Raw genomic sequence first — 11,849 nt, 5'->3', positions numbered from 1 at the left:
GCAAATTCTGCTGAAAAATGGCACCAAGATCAAAGTTATTTGTCTTTCTAACATACCGTGACATTTCTTTAAAAACTGCAAAGTGAAAGAATGGTCCATGCAAAAATTCTGTCATAACTTACTAACCCTCTGTTGTTCAAAACCTGTATGCATTTCTTTCTTCTGCATAACATAAAAAAACATATTATGAAGAATATTAGAAACCAGTTTCCCGCTGAAAATTGCATGGACAAAAAATTCAATGGAAGTCAATGAGAAATGATCATTCTTCAAAATATTTTCTTCAATGTTCCACAGGAAGAAATCCCACTGGTTTGGAACAACGTAAAGGAGAGTAAATAATGATAGAATTTTTATCAAAACAATTATCAAAAAACGAATAAAAACCTAACCATGTAAAATCATAATAATGTATTTGCTGTACATTTTAATGTAAGGAAAACAGTGTTCAAACATACATTTTTTTGACTTAATAATGTATTTATGGTGGGGCCAGCAGGAAAAACTCTTATTGTTGAGCCCCTGAATGTAAAATGTTAAAAGGCATGTGATGACTTACAGTAGCAGCACAACAGAGAACAATATCATTAGTATGAGCCCGTTCTAATTTAAAGGCAGCTTTGTGAATTTTTGTTGTGATTACAAAAAAGAGAAAGAAGTTATTGTATAGGTTTGACCTTATAACCCTGATTACTAGATACTCTAAATATTCAGTTGCAAGCATGGGCAACATGAAAAGCATATTTACCATACAGACACACGTACAAAAACACACATATTTAACAAGCATGCACTCAAATACACATTACACAGCACTACAAGTTGACAATACTATCAGCCACCAACAAAAAAAGTCCCTTTTTAATACATTTAAACGTGTCGAAACGAGTCTTCCACTCATTTGTGTATAACAAACAGACTAACAGAGCGTTATCAAGAAGTAGGAGGGTTGTTCTGGGCCATGCACACAGTGGTTGGAACACCACGATTCATGACACACACAGAATCTGCAGGCGGTTTGTGCAGGCCCTGTCGAGAAGCCTCTACAGACATGAAAAAGAAGAGAGACAACAGACAAGTTATTACCCAGACACCTAGAGAACAAAGATGGGTGAGGAGGGTGCGAGATGACGTGCGAGCCAGCACAGAGGAGACATGAAAGGGGTCAGGAGGAGTAGGAGGAAGGGATGAAAGGATAGCAGAGGGTGACGTTAATACGGTCTGCTAGCAGGCGTGCGGCAGGCTTTAGCATCATACCTCATTGAGCAGAGTGTATGTTGACACCACTTGTTTAAAACATCAGCTTGTTCACAGCATGCAGGTGTTTCACTGTTTTCTTCAAATGTTAATGGTTTAATTCATCACTATGCTCATCAGTGCAGTCTGCCATGCTGCTCCACCTGGAGACGTATTTTCTTTACACGCGCATCAAAGACCTTCCAATTCAGCTCTTTGTGCCTGTCGACTTCAGGTCAAAGAGAGTACTGGTACATCATCCAGTTAGAGAAACAAGAATCAAAACAAACATTCCACTGCAATCCAGGAAAAAAACAAAAAACAAAAAAACAAGCACTCTAACAGGTTTCATAGAAAATTTATTTCATGCTATGGTTTTAGTCATCTTTTCCTGTTTTTCTATGAAGTTTTTGTTGCATAACATAGTGCATGCATTTGTTTTTTTCCCCAAAGTTAGCTAAATTGCATACAGTTATCTTGTAGTGTAAATATACATCTGTCTTTTTTGCTTTTCTTTGTGTCTTAGTAACTACAAGTAATGAGAGAAGATGTAAAACATCTCAACAGGATGCTGTTTTTCTTGTTTTTGATGTTTTTTTTTCTCCAAAAATAACACTGTTAAAAGTCTGCACATGATATGTGAAATAAACTGCTGTTCACAACAGTTTCCACAGGATCTATTCACCAACACGTAAGACATAAAACAGAAAAATAACTCATTTTGCTCAGTTTTCATCTTCTCTCTATTAGATCCAGAAACACAAGCATGCCAGACCGAAACAAAGTTGTAGAGTGGAATTCACGATCTACGTCACAGCAGTAACCACTAGCGTCTCATTCAGAATTTGAGGTCAATGTGACCAGAGCTGAGTCATGTGGTTAACAACAAAGACAGAATGAAGATATCAGTTGCTAAAGCAAAGAACATGGTCTCTGAGCATCTCATTATCCATGGCTACATGTCATTTCTGCAATAGTCAAGAACTCTTGAAAGAAAATATTTGTTTTGTACAGACATATTCATAACAGATATAGAATATTTCCTTTTTTTAATGTAACACCATGCAGCTCATGCTAAAATGAATGAAGAGTCCACAACATCTGTAACTGCAGGTACTATCATTAGTATTATGTTTATAAAACTCATTTTGCTGGCTTAAAAGCCATTCACATTGCACTCTTCAGTCGATGGTCCTTAAGGTCTTCCTTAAAAAAGTCCTGGTCCATGAGATTCCTCACACAGTTGGAATCCGGATAAAAACGCTTGCCACTCTGTCGACTAGCAACATCCTCTACTGTGCTCTTTTTCTCTCTAGATATACGTCCCTCCTTTGGACTTCAGCCTGTAATGCCTCTGGCCATTGTGACGTCCAGCAAGGCTGGAGAAGGGAAACCGAGGATTTGAGATGCTGCTGCCTTCTCAGGTCACTTTGAGCACCTCTGACTCCATATACTTAACTAGGGCAGTGTCCTCTTTGCAGGGATCTGCAGTAGAAAATACAGGGGAGGATGGGATTGCTCAGGGTCATCCTGCCAATGGGCCTTGTTTTCATTCAGCTCACAGAATGAGTAGGAAATAGGCTGAGAAAATAAGACTTCCTTTTTGTCTGCATTGTAAAAACGTTCATTTGGGTTGCTTTTGCAATCCAGGGCTAAAAAGGTCGGAGAAAGAGAGATGGACAGAAAAGCACAGGGAGAATGAAAGAAGTTCTGTAGACAGCAAGAAAGAGGGAGTCCTGATACCTCCTATCTGGGGTCGGTTTAATGAGGTGATGAAGAAAGAACAGAGGAAGACTGCCGGAACAAAGGGGAAGTGCAGTAAAAATTAATCAGCCAAATTAAACAAAAAAGGAACCGATAAAAGGCTATTGTATCATCTTCCATGTGTTTGAACGGGTTTTATGTGAGAATATGCAGGATTTATAAGTAAATATTAATTGTAAATCCTTAAAAAATATCATTATTTCTATCCTTTGAAGGACGGACGCAAGTCTTTCCAGTTCTGAAGTGGTTCCCGGAGCAACAACGTGCTCTGAAAGAAAGGTTTACCTTTCTCGCTCCAGTTCTTTTATTGTATCTGATAAACACTCATAACTAGGGAATCCTTAAAATTTTCCCTGAGATCAGTTGGAGGTTTTCTTTCACTCTGATGGCTTTGTATGAGTTGAGAGTTGGTACATAAAGACAAGAAACAAGCAAAAAGGAAAGAAGAGGAAAAGGAGGAGGGGAGGAGACAAAAACACAGCCAGAAAACAAGGACCGGAGAACAAGACAGACCAGACCAGACCAGACCAAATCAAACAGTGCAGAGAACAGAAGGCAGCAGAGCAGGAGGAAGACCCAGGGAGACAGCTCTAACTACACAACTGATCCATTTCTTAGAGAATGGAAGGGATTGGAGAATGGGACCGCCGCAGGAGAACAGGTGGGCTGCAGGACCCGGTGGACATCGATACCACCTCGGCCAGTGTTCGGGCCTTGCTGGTTATGGTGCCCAGGCTCCGGGACTTTTGATAACCTTGGTTTAGAGAAATGTGCACATGGCAGTTGCTGAGACACAAACGCTTCGTCTTGACCTCTGTCAGTTTGCTCCACACCATGTTTGCTGCTATGGGTCAGGTTTAAAGGGTTTAATATTCGCATGCATTCTCTGGGATGGCATGCACAAAGATCGATTGGTTCATCTGGCATTAGAGTGAGCAAGAAGGCTGTGGATTGCAAGGCAAAGGTTACAACTAGAATTTAGATGTTCACAGATTTGTTAACTGGTCAATTTGAAATTAAGGCAATCGAGAATCCAGTCCAATCCTCAGTTTTAGGCACTTTTCACTATATGACTTGCACCATCATTTTGAGTCATTTTGACAAGAAACACATTTCAAATGTATGCACAGTGAAAAAGGAAAGTCTCTGCTTTCAAATGATACAATTATGTTTCCAAACAGTTAAATAGTTACTGTCATAAAAACATATAAAGAAATATTTTTTAAGGAAATTAATTTGAACAAATAATTCTTAGGATGTCAAGAAAAAATAAAATCCACTTATATTATAATGCATATATTTATCAATATATATTTACAAGTTATCAACAATTTAATTTATTTAAAACATGTAATTTTTTTTCTACTATCATTAGGTGAAACGAGCCATTTTATTGACATCTTTCCAAGGTTTAAAATGAATTGGACAATTACTTGAGGGATGATACTAATAATTTGTACTGTATCAAAAAAACCCTCTGATGTAGAGTAATTTTCGCTCAGTTTTTCATGCAAATATTAAAAAGAAAGAGGTGGTCAACTCGTGCATTTCTGCGTTGTTGTCAGAACTGAGACAAGTGCAAATTCTTTGAATTTCATAAAAAAACGGACACTTGAAAGCAGACTCAGTTTTATTAAAAACAACAAAATTGATTATCACAATTCTCCTCTAAGGGCTTATTTGGACTTTCGACTCAAAATGAAAGAGCATGTCACATATGTCAGTGGCGTATCTACACCAACTCATTATATTATCTGTCTGTGTGCAAAACCAAGTCTTTACTTTCTCATCCAATACCATACAGGCATCAGGACAGATTTCGCAACAAGGCTGCAGGACTGCCCCAACACATGCACAACATAATGCTACAGGAAAAGAGAACAGTGCACTCTGAAGCACTGCATGCACACACACACACACACACACACACACACACACAAACATCTTTCAAAACACTCATACATTTGCACAACAGTAAAACACAAAGACAAAAAACATATTTGTTGGGATCAGTGTGTGTAGTTCTACTTAGTGATGATGTTGACCATACTGTGTTACTTTTGGCTGTGGGTAAGATCTGGAGTCAAACAGAGCATGCTCACACAGAGCAACATGTCATAAGACACAGACAGACAGCACTGTTGGTTAAAAAATGATCACATAACAAATAGGTAGATGGCAGCAAGATATTCTTTTGAATGTGATCAGAAATGGCCGGTTTATGTTGTCACTGTCAGTGGTGTAATTATTGTGGAAAGGAAACTCTAGGTATGATCCGAAGTCTATTCATACAGCAGGGGATAAGGGTCAAACTAGAACAGGTGTGAGATATCATGAACGTGTGATGGTTTTTATATCACTACATTTGCTGATGTTAATTGACAACCTGTAAAGCTATATAGCGTCTAGGGGGCTTTTTATTTATCTAAGGCTGCTGTGGGCGGTTTGAACGTATGACAGCGAAACATGGATGGATCTCAGGTGGTGACCCTGGTATGGCCATCTTCTGGGCTGTGCGCCCAGCCTAGCTGCAGCAGTGGGTAACCCTGTGTGCCATGCGTCGGGCCGGCTGGCTCCGCCCCTGACCTCCCTGAGAACATTCCGGCTAGCATAAGACGGGAGAGAGGGAGAGATGGAAGGAGGTACAAACATAGAGATGCACCACAGGCATGTAGAGTGGTGGAAGAAACAAGTAAAAAACAAACAAACAACAAAGAAAAACAGAAAAAAGGGAAGATTAAGGTTGGCCCCAGGAGGCAGCTGTATGTGTGTTAATATGAATTTGACATAATGCAGCGTGGTGTGAAAAAAAAAAACTTATTTACAATATGTTAAAAGAGAAGAGGTTTGGCGAAATGTGACTTGTGGAAGGATCTGAGCGTGCAGGGAAGGGTCTCTATTCTGATACTCCGTTTCTCATTTTATTTAAATATGAAAAATGTTGACAGGAGTGTTTTAAAAATAATAAAAGAACTAATGGAAGTGAAACTTTAAACAAAAGATGCAATTTTTTAGCCCATTTAAGTCATCTGACTAAAATCTGAGTTGGACATTTAAGTAGAAATTTGGTTTCATTTGGGATTAAACTACAGTAATTAAACTGCATCATCTTAAACTGTCTGTTGTGGGCGCGCTCTGCTTGTCTGTATGTTCAGACTGTGGTTATTTACTGTGTAATGCACCTGGTATATACATACAGTATGTGTGTGAGTGTGTGTGTGTGTTTCTGTATGTCAGGCAATAGCCTCACACAGTGGTTACATACCCTTCCTCACTCGGGTGCTCGTGTTTGGGGATCGTCCTCCGACGTTTAGCAGAAAACACGGAGTGTCTCCCCGCTGCTGGCTTTGGTTAAAGATCTGGCCGTCCTCGGGGGAAATGGCTTGGTCTATGTGGGGACAATCCTCATTGGCTAGCGCTGCTTTAGCTGCCTCACCGTTCACTTTGGGATCTTCAAACACACAAACAAGCAAGTGAGAAGAACATGTAGCCATGGGGATACACCAAGACTGATGCAAGAGATGGCTTGTGTAGGACAGAGAGATAGGTGAGGGGAGGTAATGGGAAGCCCTGCTGGTGACATGGATGTTATGTGTGCATGCATTTATTTATTCTGGGGTTGTGAGCATACTCATTTAACAGCAAAAGTAACATTAACAGGTTATCCTGGTCACAGCATTTTATTAGTACTTATGGTCATATTTTATCTACACTGGCTACACCATTCTGGGAAACAACACTCCAAAAATAAAAAATGTCTGAAAAACCTGAAAATTTACTACACATGCTTTTCCACTGGTTTAAATAAATAAATAAATAAATAAGCAATAAAAATCCTGAAAGAACCCAGTAATTTAAGATGTCTTTGATCATTTTCATATTTAATATGCAGTTTTTCCCATCATTTTCCATCTGTAATTCATAATCTAAATTGAAAAACAGATTTTTTTTTTTCTCGTTATTTCATTATTATTTACAACTTGTGAGCATGGTGCTAACACCACCAAGTTCATGGATTCAATTCCTAAGGAAAGCATAAACTGGTCAAATGTATAGCTTAGATGCAATTTAAGTTATTTTTTATATTTGATAATGGCTGAAAAATTCATAAATTATAATAATATAATATAATTGTATGCCACTTTTTTAATAACATGGAAAAAAATATCTATGCATTGGTTAACATTAAAAAAAATCTCCAAGTACTTAAAAAAAAAAAAAAAAAACTCTTCTGTTTTCAGCAATACATTTGACAAAACAGCAGGGTACAGCTCTGTTTTTTCTCCAAAGAAAGGGGGAGAAGCATTTCCCCAAGCCACGACGTAATATATAGAAACAGCTGATGGCAACTAGCCTGTTCACCTGTGAGCTCTCTGGCAGACAGAAGCTTCTGCTCACTCGATTTACACCTCATCGATCAGACCTGCGAGAAGCGTAGCATTGCCAGAGCTCCTCAGGGGAAAAAGGCTCTGTGAACTATCATATCTCCCACCCGGATTTTCCATTGTATTGCCAAAACTGATTCAAGCACGCTAACATATCACTATCAACAAAAGAGCATCTATCAGCAACTATGGCAGGCTTCAACTTTGTGGTTATTCAAATTGGACATGAGTTCTGTTGGTAACATTAGAGTGGCTACATTTCATTATGGTCTATTGATAGATAGTACAACATGCACACCCTGTAGACATAGACACATATACACTATGGTTTGCATTAACATTGTGACTCTACAAAATATTGATGCATTATTAAAGGGAGAGTTCACCCAACATCAAAGTGAAAATTCTGTCATAATTTAATCACCCTCATGTTGTGCCAAATCTGTTTGATTTACTGTGGATTACAACAGGATATGTATACATACTGGTCATCAGGGGCCAGTATCATTACACTGAAAAGAGAAGCTTTATTTGTCAAAAATAACTGAATTACAAAATCTTGCTAAACTGCAGGTTTAGAATGACATGAGGATTGAGTAAATGATGACTGTATTTTAATTCCTCCAGGTCATGGTCGCCAGAAAATAAAACATGATTCTAAACATGATTCAGGTCATGTCTTATTGTTTGTCCAGTCTACTCTGGCAAGTGCAACTGTGAATAGAGAAAAATAAGATTTCTAAGAAATCTCAAGACAGCAGATGTCATGTGTACTGATATTACTGATAAAAGTGTCTGCTTAATACATAAATGTACGTGTGATTAGCATTTACAGTTTAGGTGAATAATTTTTAAGAAATCATCATGTCTGAATTCTGATTACTGATTGGTGCTGCTACTGCTGGTCTTGCCACCTGTCGCAGTCACCTTTGAGATGGCTGTCTAGTTCATAAACACAGCACATGGCTAATTTATAAATTGTTTAAAACATTTGTGAAATTCATAGGAAGATAATAAATACAATCCAGTTGATCTTATCTTTACAATAATGATCTTCAAGTCAGTATTGTCTCTTATTAAAGAATGTGTGGTTAAACACGGTATATGAATAAATGAAAATGGTTCATTCAGAGTGTATCCTCCTTTCTTCTAAAAGAAAAATCCAGAGATGTGTAGTTGTAGACTACATGTAGTGTATGTTATCTCCTCAAGCAGGAATGTTCACCTCTAATTCTGTGTGAATGAGAACCTGCTCACTCTTAAGTACACGCACAGTGATTATTATTTGCATATGAGCCCCAGTGTAGAGTCTGTTGTGAAAGACAGATCTGCTGGGGCCCTGCTGCACCTGCCCTACTTCCTCTCTGCTGTTTCTGCTCCAAACACCCTCAAATCTCTCTTTCTCTTCATCATCCCCCTCACTTTCAGCACTCTCCTCATTTTTCCTCACCCATGATATGAAAAACAGCAGGAAGTGACAAACAACCTTAAGCATCAGTTCAGATTGACCGCATAAAAATGTAAATATGACTGACCGTCCTGTTGTGTTTTATGTCCTTCTGTACATGCAGAGTTATGGATCAATTACCAAATTCACCTTTGAAAAATTCATTTAGTGACGGTTCTTGTTTACAGCTGTGAGAGCTACATAGCGTCCCCAGTTTAAACACCAAAACTTTTCAGTATGTGGCCACTGAATAACCTGAATTCAGTCGTGTGCCTCGAAGACATAATCATCTTCCTGAACTCATGGCACCAAACGAGAATCTTCCAATAATCTTCCAAATTCTGATACAGATTTGAATACACAATGAAACTGAAAACTAGAAGAATATTATATAAAAATTATTTTAAATGTATTCATGTGCCTGAAATGTCATGTTTCCCTGTGAGTGAATCCTGTTAATAGCAACTATTCCTAGCAACTACTGAAAAATATAAGGGTGCTGATTATATGCTGTACAATATATCAAACACATACTATATGCTGATACATAAAACTAAATATAAATACTGTCATATCTCCAATTGCCACAATTAACAGCGAGAGCCAAAGCAACACATGAAATACCATTATGCTGGATGTGTTAAGTGTGAGTGGACCATTTGAATTTAAAAAAGGGGCCAAGAACATAATGATAATTACACAACTCGTATTTCTCAGGAGACCTCAGAATTAGAAATAATTATACGACAGGGATGGATATAGGCACTGTCTATGGAGGACAGAGTGTTGGCTCATTTTAAACAGTATGTGTGTGTGTGTGTGTGTGTGTGTGTGTGTGTGTGTGTGAGTGTGAGTGTGAGTGAGTGTCACAGAGCTGCACGGAGAGTATTTGCTGTGTTTTTCTGCGACCACGGCCAATGCAACAGATGCTTTCGCTCTATGTGCTGGTGATTCTTACGGTTCTCTGCCCAAAGTCAAATGGATGGAGCTGATAATCAAGACCTTTGTGCCATCTGTAAACTCATTTACAAGAGAGATTTAAAAAGAGAGGGAGAAAGGGGAGAAAGGGAATAAAGGACAGGAAGGATATCTAGTTTTTTATGTATAGTTTGTTATTTAACATTTTCAATCCAACTGGCATGAAGATCAAAATTTAACTGGATTCATTATCCATTATTTCCCATCTAAACATTACAGAGGATTCCTATTAAACCCCAAAAACATCCAGAGACATTTTATCCCCTAAAAACCTGAGCAGCAATTAACGGTAGGTCACGTATTGATTTATACTGCATTCATCCTCAGCTCAGACCATCTAACTGTGTGTGTGTGTGTGTGTGTGTGTGTGTGTGTGTGAATTGCGCGGGAGTCGTGCGAGGCGAGTGAATGACTGCAGCTCATTGCAGATTGCTTTTCCTATTGTGCGGTTGCTTGGACACTGTTGCCATAGCAACAGGCTCTAGTGCAGTGTAAAAACACAGAGAATTAAATAATAAAGAGACTGTGAGAAAACAGAAGGCACTACCCATCCTTTCACTTCATAAGCTTTGTCTTTAACAGGACAGAATGATCACGCAAGTAAACATTGCAGACAGGACTCTCCTTTTATAACTTAACACATAAATAGACACATACTTAAGGCTGTCTCTAATACTGTAATATAATTATTCATTGAGTGAGTTCTCAAAGTTTAGTGTTTGTCATAAACTCTCACAACAATGGAATGATCCTTTTTTTATTTATTTAAAATGTAATTTATTCCTGTGAGGGCGAAGCTGAAATTTCAGTATCATTACTATTTTGTTTGGCCTTCCAAAAGAGAATATAACTAGAAATCAGTGGTTACGTTTTATTTACAACACTTTTCCAGAACAGTACAACCTAAATATTCAGATGTGTGCAGTGCATTTATGGAGGAAAGTTTCCTGTACCTGGTAATGGTCGGGTGGAAATTTTGATAACACGCTTAAAGTATTCGGCCAATCACAGCGCACTAGATACCTGGCCAATCAGCGCACACAGCACTTTTCAGAAAAATGAGCTTTGTAAAAAATCTACCCGTTTCAGAAAAGTGAGACATGGAGGAGCAACAGTGTACAGTAATGTACAATTTGTGGAAAATAATATTTTTTTTAACCTTAAACTGCGTGAACACATCGCATTACACAAAATAATGTTCTTTTTAGCAACGTCATATGACCCCTTTAAAAGACATTAGATATTTCAAATATCACAAATATTTAATTCTGTCCATGGGGTCAGATTTATTGTGCTCTTTTTATTAATTTATTTATTTAGACATGCATTGCTTCAAGTGTTTTTTTTTTTTTACTTTTGCTGTATCTTTCAAAAAAGTTCATCCTTTCCACCTTTGTTTATAGCTTTATATTTTAGAACGACATTATCACAAAGGGATCATAATATTTGGTGGTCCTTGGAATCAAAAAGCTTTAAAGCCCATGGATTATTACATTTAAAGTAAAGAATGTGATTATGAAATTTCAAAATGGGGATTCCTCCAGTCAGACTTATGGAGGAAGGAGTCACTCACAGTTACTCTCAAACATTATGAGAAATTCTTTAAGTAGTCTGATCAGACACGGCCAACAAGCTCATCTCTTCACTTCTCTTTCACAGCCAATCTTTAAATGAGTGCTCCGAATGAAGGCACTCACCACCACTTACTCTCACTGAATGCTGAGGACAGAGTGGAGTGGGATGAAATATCTTATTTATGCTGGTCAGGCACTCTTACTGTTCCACATCCACATGTAATTGTGTGTGGCTGACAGGCTACATACAACAAGTTCAGTGCTTTTTCACTTTGTAAATTAAACTCAGATCTGAACTCAATCCAACATGAGATAATGGATATTGATTATGAATTATGAATTTATGTAACACAACATAGTTTTAGATACAAAATCACAGTTGTTTACTATACCATACTTCCACAACAGATACTAACTAGAACAGTATACCACATTTCACCTCCACCACCTTACAAATGTGTGACA

General features: G+C 38.0%; 1 protein-coding gene across 6 annotated transcripts in view; it reads right to left on the bottom strand.

Annotated features, from left to right (window-relative positions):
- Window positions 1-347: 347 nt before the first annotated feature.
- The window catches only part of LOC132105817 (potassium voltage-gated channel subfamily C member 1-like), a 32,000-nt gene continuing 20,498 nt past the window's right edge, over window positions 348-11,849 (bottom strand). For 2 of the 6 annotated variants that reach the window (XM_059511242.1, XM_059511273.1), the window contains exons 3-4: window positions 6,266-6,451; window positions 1,576-3,754 (exon numbers count right to left, since the gene is read on the bottom strand). In XM_059511242.1, coding sequence (XP_059367225.1) covers window positions 3,615-3,754; window positions 6,266-6,451 — 326 coding nt within the window. In that variant the 3' untranslated portion in view covers window positions 1,576-3,614. Of the gene's footprint in view, window positions 1,044-1,575; window positions 4,251-4,473; window positions 5,606-6,265; window positions 6,452-11,849 lie in introns of those variants that run through there. The other 4 variants (XM_059511257.1, XM_059511265.1, XM_059511250.1 and 1 more) reach the window with 4 other exon arrangements.

This window comes from Carassius carassius, chromosome 2, assembly GCF_963082965.1.
Source record: "Carassius carassius chromosome 2, fCarCar2.1, whole genome shotgun sequence".
Classification (NCBI taxonomy): domain Eukaryota; kingdom Metazoa; phylum Chordata; class Actinopteri; order Cypriniformes; family Cyprinidae; genus Carassius; species Carassius carassius.
Note: the sequence above shows the minus strand (reverse complement) of the source record. Positions and strands in the feature narration are given on the sequence as shown.